Source organism: Barbus barbus (assembly GCF_936440315.1).
Source record: "Barbus barbus genome assembly, chromosome: 16".
NCBI lineage: Eukaryota > Metazoa > Chordata > Actinopteri > Cypriniformes > Cyprinidae > Barbus > Barbus barbus.
In genome coordinates, this window is record NC_136744.1 from 8,350,392 (window position 1) to 8,365,907 (window position 15,516).

The 15,516-nt window shown below is 36.0% G+C and overlaps 1 protein-coding gene across 1 annotated transcript in view; it reads left to right on the plus strand.

Moving 5' to 3' along the window:
* Positions 1-14,011, plus strand: part of LOC306882374 (endothelial PAS domain-containing protein 1-like) — a 47,990-nt gene extending 33,979 nt beyond the window's left edge. The window contains exons 8-16 of the mRNA XM_079436950.1: positions 3,425-3,572; positions 3,885-4,093; positions 7,932-8,122; positions 8,226-8,339; positions 9,042-9,505; positions 9,616-9,712; positions 10,569-10,674; positions 11,178-11,330; positions 11,420-14,011. Of these exons, the coding sequence (XP_079293076.1) occupies positions 3,425-3,572; positions 3,885-4,093; positions 7,932-8,122; positions 8,226-8,339; positions 9,042-9,505; positions 9,616-9,712; positions 10,569-10,674; positions 11,178-11,330; positions 11,420-11,571 (1,634 nt within the window). The 3' untranslated portion in view covers positions 11,572-14,011. The remainder of the gene's footprint in view (positions 1-3,424; positions 3,573-3,884; positions 4,094-7,931; positions 8,123-8,225; positions 8,340-9,041; positions 9,506-9,615; positions 9,713-10,568; positions 10,675-11,177; positions 11,331-11,419) is intronic.
* Positions 14,012-15,516: the final 1,505 nt, after the last annotated feature.

Below are 15,516 nucleotides of genomic sequence, written 5' to 3' on the forward strand. Positions count from 1 at the left end.
GTACATACACAGATACACACACACACACACGCATGCAAGCAAGTACACATTTGCACTTGCTTTCTTTTTGAATGCAAATAGCTAATGACCTCTTTTTCCAGTGGTTTCGTAATATACTCTGAATCCCGTTCATTGTGCATTGTCTACTTAAACCTTTTGTTGAAAAACTGTTTATTCAGAATAACACGCATAATCTGTTCCTACTACATGACAATCAAAAAAAGATACTGGCGCACACTTTCTTAGCCAATCAGAAATGGTCTCTGCCTGTCAATCATATTCAAATTGTTTGAAATTAGTACTTTTTATTCAGCAAGGATGCATTAAATTGATCAAAAGTGACAGTAAAGACATTTATAATTTTACAAAAGATTTACAGTTGAAACATTTGTATCATATTGTTTGTATCATAGTTTTGACAAAAATATGAATCAACTGTTTTCAACATCGATAATAATATGAAATGTGTCTTGAGCAGTAAATCAGCATGATTAGAATGATTTCTGAAGGATCACGTGGCACTGAAGACTGAGTAATGATGCTGAAGATTCAGCTTTGATCACAGGAATATAATTCATTTTAAAATATATTCAAATAAAAAACAGTATGGAAATGGGAAACAGCTCATTTAAATTGTAATATTTTGACTTCTTTTTAAAAAAATTAAAAATCTTACTGATCTCAAACTTTTTAACTTTTGCAGTATTAATCTAAACATTATTAATAGTTCTTATATATTTTAAAAAAAAAATTTTGTTTTTTTTTGGGGGTTGGGTTTGGTTTTTCTTTTTCTTTTTTTTTTTTTGCATATTACATTTTTTTCTAAAAAAAAAAAAGAGAAAAGTATTAGTACTGGTCCCACAGTTTATAAACTCTTATTATATATTATTATATCTTAATTATAAACTCATAATACATAGAATGGGAATTTTGTATTGACGAAAAACAAATAAAAACGTAATATTTTAACTTGTAAGATATCCTGGGCACTTGTTTGCTGTTTTTCCTTCTTTATCCACTGGTTATACTTAAAACACACTGCAAGCAATATCTTCAGTTAAATAATATTAATATTATTAATATTATTAAATTATATTATTCATTATTATTATTATTATTATATTTCAATATTATATTGAGTTTATATAACATAACAAACTTAACATACATATAGAATATACATCAGTCGTAGTTGCTCTCCTCTCACTTTTTTACCATCAACATGCTGCCTGCACCTAATTGCCCTTTAGCTTTCATTTATCTGTCTCTTTCTTGCTAAGCAGAGGTGAAACCTAATATCTGTTGATGTCCACAACCACAGACTGTCCTCACACAGCAATCAACAATATATATATATATATATATAACCCCCCCGAGTCAAATTGCATTTGAGACAAATTTCATTTCGCATGCATGTTTGAGTTATGAATACGATTCAAAAGCGCCTTATTGGATTGGTTCTATTAAGGATGACCGGAGCAGCCATTAGGACATCTTGAACCCCATTAGGGGTGACAGAGGAGATAAGAACGCAGTTACGGTGCTCCTCAGCCGGGCCAGGTGTCCCAGATTGCTCCCTAATCAGATGTTGGATGTGGAGTGGCTTCTGTCCACCGTGACATTAACATGTAATTAGAGTCTTTTCAAAGTGTGTAGAGAAGAAACAAAGTGTTGATCTGGATTAGGCTTGTTCAGAGTGGAGCTGCCTCGTGACTCATTTATCTCTTTCTTTTCAAATCACTTGAACTTTTCTAAGAGCTTCAATCATTTATCAAACGACCATAAAAAAACATTCCCATACTTCAAGACAGTCTTATAGATTGTATACTTCTCAGAGCAAACATGCATATACATTCAGAAGCACACTTTAGGTGATTTTCTGTTTCCCAATCACTGACGAGAGAAACTTTGTTCTGCATTCGTTTTATTACAAAATTTGCACCTGGTTACATCTCCACTGCAAACTTTTTTTGTCTCATATGAAAGCAAAGAAGCAAGAAAAACAAAGAAAATTTGTTAAATACGAACCTAATAAACCTAAAGACAAAAGTTTCAACTCAAAACACCCTACCAAACTCATATATTTGTGCATTGTGTTGAGCAAAACAAACAGTTCGTAATGGTGAATGCTTAGAGTTTAGTTGGCAATATGAACCTGCTCTATAAGTAGCATATCTATTGCTTCATAAATTATAATAAACATGTCAAGTCACTTTTACTTCTAAAGCGCTTTACACAATAAAGACCATGCCAAAGCAGCTTCACAGATGTAAACAGGAAAAATAGCAGAATCAATTATGGAAATTCAACTGTGGAGACAATTCATATTCTGCTGTACAGCAGCTCTGAAAGACAATAGTGTCATTATTTAGCTCATGTCAGTTCAGGATGTACAGTACCGTTCAAAATTTGAGGATTTTTCAAGAATGCATTGAATTGTGCAAATGTGACAGTAAAGACATAATATTTCAAAAGATTTGTATTTCAAATAAATGCTGTTCTTTCTAAGTTTCTCAAAGAATCCTGAGTAAAATGTATCATGGATTTGAACAGTAAATCAGCATATTAGAATGATTTCTGAAGGATCATGTGACAATGAAGACAAGGTAATGATGCTGAAAATTCAGCTTTGCATCACAGGAATAAATTATATTTTAAAATATATTCAAATAGAACATAACTATTTGAAATTGTAAAAATATTTCACAATATTACTGTTTTTACAGTGTCAAATTTTCAATAAATCTTTCAAAAACATCAAATTTTGAACAGTAGTGGATGTATAAAAATATCTTCCCACTATTTTTTAAAAACCATGCCTAAGGATGAGAAAACATTTCATGGACTTTTTTTCAACGACTCAGTAAGAAGGAATACATGCAAGTGTTTTATTTAAATCGTTAGGTGATATTTAGCTGGGCCTTTGTAAGGACCAAGCTTGTTGACACGGGGACACTGGCCTCCTCTTAGAACCTATGTCTTTCTATGCGACTTCCTTTCCGACCGCTCGTATAAAGTTGCAAGTCTTTCTACGACAATGTGGCTGTCTTGCAGAGCAGTGCATGCACAGGCCGGGAGTGAACCGCTTGACCCGAAACCAATGCTTTCCCACGGCAGATCTGGACCGTGTCCAGGGCGAACGTGCCATGGAGACAGACCGTCAAAACTCAGATCAGCAATCCCTCATTTGTCTGCGTCTTTCTGTTTGTCCAGTTGCTTATGTTAGCTTTCCCTTGATGGGTCTGGCTATCTGTCCCGGTTTATGTTATAGCTACCCAAGACCCTCTTAGAGATCCTCAATACATCATGTCTAATGGCTGAGAAAACATTTGGACCGGCCATTAAATCAAAATGTCAGTACAAAAGTTGATTTTAGGAAATGCATGTGTTCTCAAGATGTTATTTTCCCTTCTTCCCTCACTAGTGTGCACTAAGGGCCAGGCGGTGAGCGGTCAGTACAGGATGTTGGCTAAGAATGGGGGCTATGTGTGGGTGGAGACCCAGGGTACCGTCATCTACAACAGTCGCAACTCCCAGCCCCAGTGCATTGTGTGCGTGAACTACGTTCTGAGGTAAGGCAAAAAAAAATGAAAGGTGACAAAGCTTGTTATTTGATGTTTGTACTGCATCTGCGATCTGGAACATTCTGTTCTCTGCTCATCGATGCTTGTAATCCAATTAAAGACAAAAATACAACTTAAAGGGATAGTTCATCCAAAAATTTTGTCACCCTCATGTCGTTCCAAACCATTTATGCCGCTATTTTTTCAGTGGAACACAAAGGCTTGGTTATGCACATCCTTGTGACTTTCTCAACTTCACTGTTACGCTGCACTGTCATATGTACAGCCATCAGTCGTACTTATCAGACTCTCTTTTCTTAGTGATGTTGAGGAGAAGTCCATGATCTTCTCTATGGACCAGACTGAGCCTCTGTTCAAGCCTCAGCACCTGAAAGGTTTCTTCAGTCCAAGCAAAGGAGGCCTGGGCAGTGAGCCAGGAGAAGTGCTCTTCACCAAACTTAAAGAGGAACCTGAGGATCTCACCCAGCTGGCACCTACACCTGGTGACACCATCATCTCTCTTGACTTTGGTGAGAACGGTCTTCTTTTTTGTAGTTTTGGACTTATACAGGGTTTCAATGGCTTTTACCAATATCTAGGGTGGAAGAAAGCAAATGAGACGTACACAACTGGTAAATAGGTGAAGTGGCAAGTCAAACAAATACAGCAAGTCAAAAGAAAAATAACTATGTAAACGTAATACTTTAGTTCAGGGTATTAATATATGTGTGTGTGTGTGTGTGTGTGTGTGTGTGTGTATACATATATATATATATATATATATTATACACACACACAGTCAGGCCCATATATATTTGGACACTGACACAATTTTTATTATTTTAGTTGTTGACCAAAACATGTTCGAGTTACAGTTATATAATGAATATGGGCTTAAAGCACATAATTTGAGGGTTCTCTCATCAAAATTGGAGGAAAGGTTAAGGAATCATGGCTCTTTAATATGTACCTCCCCCCTTTTTCAAGGGACCATAAGTAATTGGACAGTTGATTCAAAAGCCTTTTCATGGACAGATGTGGGCTATTCCCTCATTATTTCTACATCAATTAAGCAGGTAAAAGGTCTGGAGTTGATTCTAAGCATGCCATTTGCATTTGGATGCTGTTGCAGTCAAAGAATCTCTCCATACAAGTGAAACAGACAATTAGGCTTCAAAAACAAAACAAATCCATCAGATAGATAGCAGGAACATTAGGAGTGACCAAATCAACAGTTTGGTACATTCTGAGAAAAAAGAACGCACTGGTGAGCTCAGCAACACAAGACGACCTGGATGTCCTGGCACTGGGTTACTGGTGTTTATTGATGATGTGACAGAGGACAGAAGCAGCCGGAAGAATTCTGATGTCTATAAGGATATACGCTCTGCCCAGATTCAGCCAAATGCAGCAAAGTTGATTGGACGGCGCTTCATAGTACAAATGGACGATTACCCAAAACATACAGCAAAAGCAACCCAAGAGTTTTTGAAGGTAAAAAAGTGAAATATTCTGCAACGGCCAAGTCAATCTCCCGATCTCAACCTGACTGAGCATGCATTTCACTGGCTGAAGACAAAACTAAAGGCAGAAAGACCCACAAACAAACAACAACTGAAGTCAGCTGCAGTAAAGGCCTGGCAAAGCATCACAAAGGAGGAAACCCAGTCTTTGGTGATGTCCATGAGTTCTAGACTTAAGGCAGTCATTGCCTGCAAAGGATTCTCAACAAAATATTAAAAATGAAAAGCGTGTGACGGAAATGTTACACCCCTTACCATATTTGGAAACACACAGCGTCTCCATGACATGGCGGCAGCAGCAACAATACTACAGCGAGAATAAAAGTTATGCTTTCTTTCTTTGCATAAACATTTGCCCTATGTTATGAAAATCTTCCAACAGTGATGTAGACATGTGGGGGCGTGTTTAACTGAGCCGTTTTAGGAAGGCGTGGATGAGTCTTTATTTTTATGAAGAATATCTCTTTGGGTTTGAGACTTTAGTCTTTACAACTTTACGGATCTTATATTTTCACAAACAGCTTGTAACACTCCAAAGAGAAAGGAAAACTTGAAATCGCATCATATGACCCCTTTAGGTATGGGGTATGTTTAAAAGGGGTCATCGGATGCCCATTTTCCACAAATTGATGTGATTCTTTAGGGTCTTAATGAAAAGTCTATAACATACTTTGGTTAAAATTTCTCAGTGGTAGTGTAAAAAACACCACCTTTACCCTGTCAAAATCAGCTCGGTTTTCATCAAGCCGTTTTTTAGTCCATGTTCCTTTAAATGCTCATGACTCTGCTGACCCGCCCCTTTCTTCCGTGGGGTGATGAGCAGTACTGTTTACTTTAGCCGCGAAACTGGCTAACTAGCACATATTAGGAAAGGCGATTTGCAAAGATTCATAAAAACCGTTACTCATTTTTTCTGTAGATGAAGCTGGATCAGGAATGATTCGCGCAAACATAGACGCATTTAGGCAGATCGGGGAGCGGCGCATTCACTTCAAAACGAAAGTAACATTAATCCTCTGGGTCTTCAGCGGCTCAGATGTCAGGAGTAAATGATGACTGCTATGTTCATTATTACATCCAACAACAAAACACCTCAATCGCTTAATCTGAGACATCTTGTCTTCCCCTACACCGGAGTCGACACAATGGCGGACAGCTCTCAGCTCACTCAGGGCGGGTCTAAAGTAAGACGGCTTGTCAATCAACTATCGTGGGAGCAGCCTGTGCAGAACTACGTCATTCTGACAGGAAAAGGGGGGTTGTATGTAATAGTAAAATTATTATATTTTGTTTCGTATTTTATAAAGTTAATTTATAAAAACGTTTGGAGCACTTTTTGTTCGTTAAATGTAAGGTTTTTTGTTGTTTTTTTTAAAGTAATGACCAAGAGGCCAGCGGCAGACAGTGAGCTGATTGTAGCCTATGTTTGATCAATTTAGCCTTCTCAAATCATCATGACTTGCTTAAAACAAAATCTATATATATAAACAGTTCAAGCATATCACAATGTTAGTTTAAATGTTTGGACTATATAAATGTGCGCTCGGGGCATATCTAATCGTTTGTGTGAAGAGTGGAAGCTGAAGTGTACTTTGCAGGACATGGAGGCGCCAGAGGGTCACTTGCATTTTTTTTCTTGATAGTGGAAACAGCTTAAAATACGCTGTAATTTTTGCTCATAAAGGTAAGAGTAATACATCATTCGGAACTGTAAAGGGTCTACTTTTATTTGTGTGCATTCACAATATCAACAAAACGTGCTTTTATAAAATAAATAGGAAAACAGGGGATGCGCTTGCCGTCTCGTCTTGAACAGGAGCGCTTCACAATGATGAACCGAAACTCAACGAATTGAGTCACAAATATGATAAATATATCTATAGAAAGCTTTAAATTACAACCTTAAAACTAAATAAATCAAATCGAAAACAACAACTTTTTCATTATCCGTAAAGATGCATTTCTCTGTAAAGACACGTCCAATGAGGAGATGGCGAGTCATTTTTCATCACCGTCTAAAATCTAAAAATAAGGAAAAGCCTAAAACAGGCCCGATTATATTTTTTCAGATTTTTAATTTTTGTTGCTTTTCTCTGAATACCTTAAAATTTTAAAGATTTTCTGCAACGCAATTTTGTCTTATATGTGAATTATTTATTAGCCTATTTTTTAATCCATGCAGCAAATGCTTTAAAAATTACTTTATTGCTTTCCAGATGATTTTAAAGAACTTTTCACTATAAATTTTACGGGTAGCTTGAATGTAAAACATTGTCATGAATTTGTTGTATTCCCATTTGTAAAATAGGCTACAAATGAATTGTTGTAGTCTAACCCGATCTCATGAAAGTGCGTGTAGCTCGATTTTCTGTTTCTATTTGGCGTAATGTTTATAAGCAGAAATTGACTTTGGCATGCAAAACACTGATACATTCATCAGTCGACAGAAATGCGGGACACACGGGCCTATAATTTACTGCTGAAATGTTTGTGGGGCAAATCTCAGGTCAGTCTGAGCGCTCATGGTGCGCATAGTGCGTACAGCCGTACACCTGCAGGCGCCACTGTCCATGCTTTTAAGCAACTAGTTAAAAGTGAGAATTGGTGAGAAGTGTTATGTTACCAAATATTCTCACTAACGTAATGTATAAAGCAGAACCAACTATAACCTTCTTTAATCAGTCAAGCTGACAGGGTCATCTGCCAGCATCATATCAAAATGGCCGATTAAAAACAGCTAGGTAATCAGCCCGGCTGATATTGGTATGTTACTATTTTTTATGCCACACCTCGTTACCTACATTACAAATTTTTCATCTGCTCAATTCATTCTTCTTTCTTTCAGGTAACCCCCAGTATGAGGAGCACCCAATGTACAGCAAAGTGTCTGCTGTTGCTCCTGCTGTCTCTCACTCTGGTCATGATAGCCACAAGACGAGCTACACTGGAGACATGGCCAACATGCCCACCACTTTCTCTGTGCCTCAGGCTCCGCCGGCCAGCAGTACAACTCCCAGCCTGAGCAGCTGCTCTACGGTAAACACAAATACTACATTTTCTCATCACCACATATTTTGTTTGCATAGAACATTGATTACTGTACAGTACATCGTCATAGAGTATGTTATATATTGAACAGCCCAGCAGCCCCGGAGATTACTTCACCTCAGTGGACAGTGACCTGAAGGTGGAGCTGACAGAGAAACTGTTTATCTTGGACACACAAGAGACAAAGACTTCCTGCAATCAAAAGGTGAACAAATATTCCAACTGTAATATTAATAAAGAGATTATAACTGGTTAAAATATCTAAGAAATCTTAAATATGACAGGAAAAATTATTTATTAAGTATTAGTTATTATTATATAATATTATTATTATTTTTAATTATTGTTATTTATTTATTTTAATTGTCTGAATATTTAAAAAACAAAACAAAACAAAAAAACATTTTTAAATAATTTCAAAAAAATATTTAAAAGAGTTCCCACATATATTGAGCACTTGTTGGCTGCCTTTTCTAAGGCATTAACTATTCAGTCTCATCCATTAAAAAATAAATGTATTGTATTTGCTTGCCAATACTTTTCTTTTGTTTGTTTTTCAAACAAAAGTTTGGTTTTCTTTTTTTATTCTTTTAAACATTTTTTGTTTGTTTTGTGTTTTGTTTAAAAAAGTCAGGTGTTTAGTTATTTTAAACAAATGTGAGTGGTTTTGTTTTTATTTTTGTTTTGCTTTGTTTTGTTTTGTTTTTTTTGGGGGGGGGTTGTTTTTTTTCAAAAACATTCCATTTTTATTACTGAAAGAAAGAAAAAAACAGTTTTGAAGGTCTTTTATCTTCCTGAGATATTTTAATTCCTCATGATCCTTTTAATGTCAGTGATTATGAAAAAGACAAAATCAGGTGTTGCATGTAGAATCCAGTCTTGCTGATCTTTGACCTCTCCCTTCCAGACTGACTTGAGTGATCTGGACTTGGAGACTCTGGCTCCCTACATCCCCATGGATGGTGAGGACTTCCAGCTCAATCCCATCTGCCAGGAGGAACCGTCATCTGAGATCAGAGCCCTGGGAACCAACCAGAAGAGCTTCAGCAACATCACAAGCCTCTTCCAACCCTTGAGTTCCCCTTCAGCAGCCCACTTCCAGCCCAACATGAGTTCAGGAGGGGATAAGCAGAGCATCAACAGAGGCTCTGTGGAGTCATGGCCATCTGTACCCTACAGCAGGGGCCCCATGCAGATGCCTCCCTACCATGATCCCGCCAGCACCCCGCTGTCCTCTATGGGAGGCCTTCAGAATCTGCAGTGGCCGCCTGACCCTCTGTCACCCAGTAAGGCTGGAATGATGGATCCTTTAGCTGCAAAGCGCTCTTGCCAAACTATGCCAGCAAATCGAATGCATCCGTATTTGCAAAGGTAATTCTGCATATTACAGGGTGTTTCTCTTGGTTCAGTCTTATAAAATAACATTTGATATGCTGCTATCTTTAGATTTGCATTGGATGACACCTGTGTTTGTTTCACAGGCCCATGGAGAGCTTTGTGCAGAACTACAGAGATATAAGTCCAGCTCGACTTGCTCTCGCTAACAATTTCAAGCGCTCATTCACACAGATGACAACGGTTTGTTCATATTTAACTTAATGTTTTTAGTATATTAAAATGATTTCTGAAGGATCATGTGACATTGAAGACTGGAGTAATGATGCTGGAAATTCAGCTTTGCATCACAGGAATAAATTACATTTTAAAATATATTAAACTAGACAACATTATTTTAAACTGTAATAATATTTTGCAGTATTGCTACATTTATTGTATTTTTGATCAAATAAATGCAGCTTTGGTGAGCATAAAGACTATCAACAAAAATCTTAGCTTGATCCGTAGTGTATAATTCAATAAATTATTAAGCTAAACATTAATAAATAATTATTATTTATAAAAGAAAATTGGGTTGGTTCATTTGGAATTTTTTTCTAAAATTGTCTGTATTATAATGCCAAAAATACTCTTACCAACCTAACGGTAAAGTAATTATTAAGGTAATTGTATTACAGTAATTTTTTTTATTATTATTAAAATGCAATAAGTAAAAAATAAAGTGAGTGAGAGAGAAATTGAAAATTATGGCTAACTGTCCTGAAAATAATGATCTATTAAATAAAAAAAACAACATGCTTTGCTTATTTTTTCAAATGCACACTTCCAGTCAAAAGTTTGAATACTACTTATTTTTTGTTAGTACTATTTTAGTACTAATAATTTAGCTTGAAAGATGTCCTGGAAATTTGTTGGCTTCATTATCCAGTCCAACTACATTTTCAAATAAATGTGTTTAAATTTGTAAATAAGCATTTAATCATAAACCTCACTATAAAATGTTATAGTGCACTTTGAAATGATAGTTTTTCATTTTTATGTTGGGTGATATTTAAGTTTACATTTTAAGTCACCGCATGCTCTCTGTATGTTTTAGAATGAGCCGCTCCCCACACAATCACAACACACAATGTGGAAGAGACTTCGGAATGAGAGCTGTGCCGTCATGGACAGAAAATCACTCAGCACCAGCGCTTTGTCAGGTATTACACCAAAAATGCTTTATTCACGAGTTCACACTTACATATATTTAGCACGAGTAAGGTAATGTGTATTTGGCGAGTATAGTAATGCGTAGTTGGCGTGCTGTCCTGGGGAAGGGCTCCGGGCTCAGGACTGTCCCGAACCCAGAGTACCCCCCCATAGTGTGGTGAGAACTCTAGTGATACCTTCTTGAGTGGAGAAGGGGTGGTGGTCATTTATCCGTCAAATGAACAGAGGTATGTCAGCTGTATTTCTAGCCGTACATTGATTAACTTGAGTGCAAACCTCCTGTGTTAATTAGGCTAAGTATCTGACGCGCTCCTCCCGAACCTTGTTAATAAAACATCATTTAGTATTAAATCTTGATGAAAAACTACATTACCTATGATTCTGCAGGGAAATCTCCAAATCATGCCAAAAGAACACTTTAGCACAAACCAACAATCAATGTCTAGCATCTGTATTGCAGACAAAACTGCTTATCAAATGTATTTATATCTAGACAAAGGCATGGCCCCTAATGGAGGCATGGACCACCACCTGCACAGGAAGACCCAGTATTCAGGGAATCAGGCCGAACAGGTGACAAAGCGCTTTAGAGAAGAGTGCTGTAACTACAGAGAGTTCAACATGCAGCCTTCCTCCAAGATGGATGGTGAGCTCTGAACCGACACAGACACACATCTGCTCTTACATACGTCATGCACTGTGGATGCAGATTCTCAGAACCGCTTGTGTTTGCAGGAATTGCGAGCCGTCTTATCGGAGCCTCCTTCAAGACCTACTCTCTGCCTGAACTGACACGTTACGACTGCGAGGTCAACATCCCGTTGCAAGGCAATCTTCATTTGCTGCAGGGCAGTGACCTCCTAAGAGCATTAGACCAGGCCACTTAGACCAGTTTCTACACAGAAATGCAGTCCCACTGTCCCCTGACCCTATCTCACACTCACCATCCTGACAATAACCATCCCAGCTTTAGCACATCCCACAAACACCCTCTCACAGTCATATCTCCCTGAGCGCATACATGACAAATGTAGCTTTGATTCTATTTTTATTGTCTACATCTTCATAAATGATATACATGTACTTTTTTTTTTTTTTTTTAGTTACAAGATGGTTTCGGGATGAATTTAAGTATTTTTGGAGGAGTTGAAATGATGTTGTGTTGTGTTGTCTTCAGCTGGCTGGCTGGTTTCTCTGCTTGTCAGATCATTTCGGCGAAGCTGTTTTCAGCATACTCTCCTTTTTATTCTCTATCAGTGTCAAAAAAAAAAAAAAAGAATCTACTGTAAGATACTTTGTTTTAAAATGTTCTAATTTCTTTCATTTGTTCTAACTTTCCTACCTCTGACACATCATTAAAGACCCGATGAAATCAAAAGGCCAGTTTTGAGCTCATCTATACACTAATGCAGTGGCTCCCAAAGACTTAATAATTCAATCATAATTAACAATAGCTGCTCTTCATACATGTGCTGCTGTCTTGCCACTCACACAAACACGTTTGCTCTGAGCGAATGGTTGCCAGATTTTACAAAAATAATCCTGGTTTAGTATATACAGCGACCCCAGTTATTGTGCTATAGGTAGATAGTATTCTCAAAACAAGCCACAAATTTGGTAACACTTTACTTAAAGCCGTTATGTATAATGCATTATAAAAGTAGTTTTAATGCATTAATTATGCATTGCACCTTATGATGCATTGTGCAATCTAATGAATTGTAACCGCAGTTAATACATTATAACACTTATCAATTCATTGTTACACTATGCATTTTAAATTTGGTTGTATTTATTTGCAACAAGATGTAATGAATAATTACAATGCATTATACCCTTTAATTACCCTTTATAATGCATTATACATAAAGGCTTTAAGTAAAGTGTTACCTGAAATTCTACTAAATTAAAAAGCAATTTGATTTATTATGAATAAATAAAATATTATTGAAAAAAGCAATAAAGTTAAAATTTCATACATAAATTAGTTTTTTTTTTTTTTAGTTTTGTTTTTAATTAAAGTGTAATTACACCTGTGCTTGCAACCACTGTGCTAGTGCACTCCTGAAAGCTAGCAAAAAGAATATTTGTAGCACATACTTTAAAAATGTAATATGTTTAATGTTTTAATATTTGTTCAATCAAATTCTAAAATGAAAATGGCCTTTTCTCTGCAGTCATGATTGTAAATCATGGTTAGCCTGTTAAAAAAAAAAAGATTCCAACGAAAATGTCCTGTTTCGACAGGAAATAAGTGAATAAAGGAAAGAAAACTCTGCTCGCAAGCCATTTCATTGGGTCTTTATGCCTTGTCCTCACTGACCACTTTCAGTGTTCATGTTATTCATGTGCCTTTCTTTGTTTGATTAGTGGCAATACTGTGTTTCTGTCTCAGATCTCTGTTTATTGCCTGTAAGCATACATATTTGCAGAAGATGCTCTAAGATTTCTACTATAGATTTCTACTTTGATGATAAAGTTAAGCATTTATTTGTCCTGGTACTTTGTCTTGTCTACTCAGTAGATGTGAATCAGAGTCCTTATCGAGAGTCTGCAGTGCTGGTGTCCTGTGCTCTTTCTTGGTGGCATTTTTTTCTGGAAATGTGCAAATGCATACTACAATTATTGGCAGGCCAGTACAGTTGGTTAAAAAAAATAAAATTTAATAAAACAAAATTGTTTTAGACATGTGATGTAGCATATTGGATCCTTAAAAAGAGTTTAATCTTAGTGATTTCTTGCATTGTTTAAAGATGGTGCTTCATGCAGTCTGACCCATATGAATACTTAGATAATAACATTAACTCTCTTTTTATTTGAATTGCCCTGAGGTTGTCTTTAAAGTTGATTCATAACGGATCTAAATTATTTCTCAAGGCTATTAATTACGACTGTGGCAATATGTAGCGAGAACTGTGGATGATGATGATTCTTCTGCTTAAGCACATATTCGCACTTTAGATCAATTTTAATGTAAATCTAAACCCTGGTGAAAAAAGATTGACACATTGCTAAGATTTAAAGGTACAAAGATGAGGTTTGGCACACAATCCAGTTTTTGAAGTTTGATTTTTGATGTGTTGCTTAATGGTGGAGCCGCTGTGTGAGATGCTATCGGAGAGGGGGGCTGTGCACAAGCAAAGCTAATTCAGCGTAGGAGTAAATGCCACAAAACATGTCCAGGTCATATTTCACACCAGAGGAAAATAAATCAAATGATATCATAGGAGAATAAGACAATTATGCATATTTTCAGCACTTTTAAAATTGTATTGCATTATTTTTGTTACAGTTACCCCCCCAAACCTCTCCCAATTATCATTGCTTAAAAAAAAGACAAAAAAAGACATAAACATGATGTTTTTATACATATTTTTTAGTAGTTATTTAATATTTTGTCCTATGAATTTAAATAAATACTGTTTAAAAAAACATTGTATTACAACAATAAGAGTAAATAAAAAGTTTAAAAATTAATTAAATATTATTTATTTTTATTGGTCACATTTTACCTCAAAATTTGATATATATATATATATATATACATTTATATAAAATAATATATATTTATATATAAAAAAATTTTTTTTCGATTTTGGGGTAAAATGTGACCAATATAAAACACATATTATATATGATAAAAAATGTAAAAAAAAAAAAAAAAAAAAAAAATTTTTTATCTATAACAGGCCAATAAAACACACACATACACACACGCACACACACAAACCAGATATCACAGAGAGGCAGAGATTTCAAACTAGATCTCACAGCATAGATTGCTACTCCTATGTGCTGGAGGCATAGACAGTTACGTTACTGACTGCTAGACCGACTCTCCAGACTCTTCTCATCTTCACGTCTAGGAAAAAAACTATATTGTTGTTGGGTGAAATTCTGCATCCCCAAATAAACCAGATACATTTATACTCAATGTGCACATGCTTTTTAAAGCTTTCGGTTTTAGTAAATGGCAATAATCCCATATTTAAACTATTACAGGTGCCTTAACACCAGCAAATCTAGGTCACTGCCCATTGAATCATGTAGCATTTAACACTAAACTATAAAGCAATGCAGTTCTACACTTATTACTTGAATGTTCCGATGTTAATGCCAAAGGAGGAAATGGTGAACTCGTATCTTTCTCAAAGCAGCACAGCCATATGAAGATGATACCGTGAGAGTTGTGCATCTGAATGTGCAGAAAACGCTGGTACATGTATGTCTGTCTGATATCTGCTACTATGAATGTCATTCACCAGACTGAGCCCCCTGAACCCGCTGAATTTCAGAGAACACCGCCCTTTTGTGCACCATTGGTTTTGTGGTTTCCTTCAACTTTAAAGACAACATTAGATAAATGCATAAAATAGGCAGTTTTTTATCAAACGAAAAAATAAAGCAAGTACGTACTTATTTTAATATGCTAAATGTATATTTACATTATTATGATACTGTTATAATGATTATTGTTGACATTACTGTATGGGACATTTTACCCAATATGTTGTATCTCTGCACTGATATCATATTAAAGCTTATCAATCTTCTGTTGATTGTTTCTTTGTTTTCATTCATCACTTGTGTGCTATCCCTTCAACCTTAAATAAACGTACAATGCTGGTACCATGGTACAGTAATGGTATCAGTTGGTAATACCATGGTACTCCAAGGCAGGGTCTTTCCATAGTAGCAAATGTACAAAAAACATGGTAATACTCACATTTTTTTTTGGACAGTGAAAACCGTATTAGCAATAGTTTTATTACCCATATTTTACTGTGATTTTACCATGTTCTTAGGAAGAAGGCATAAAATTTGCTCATTTT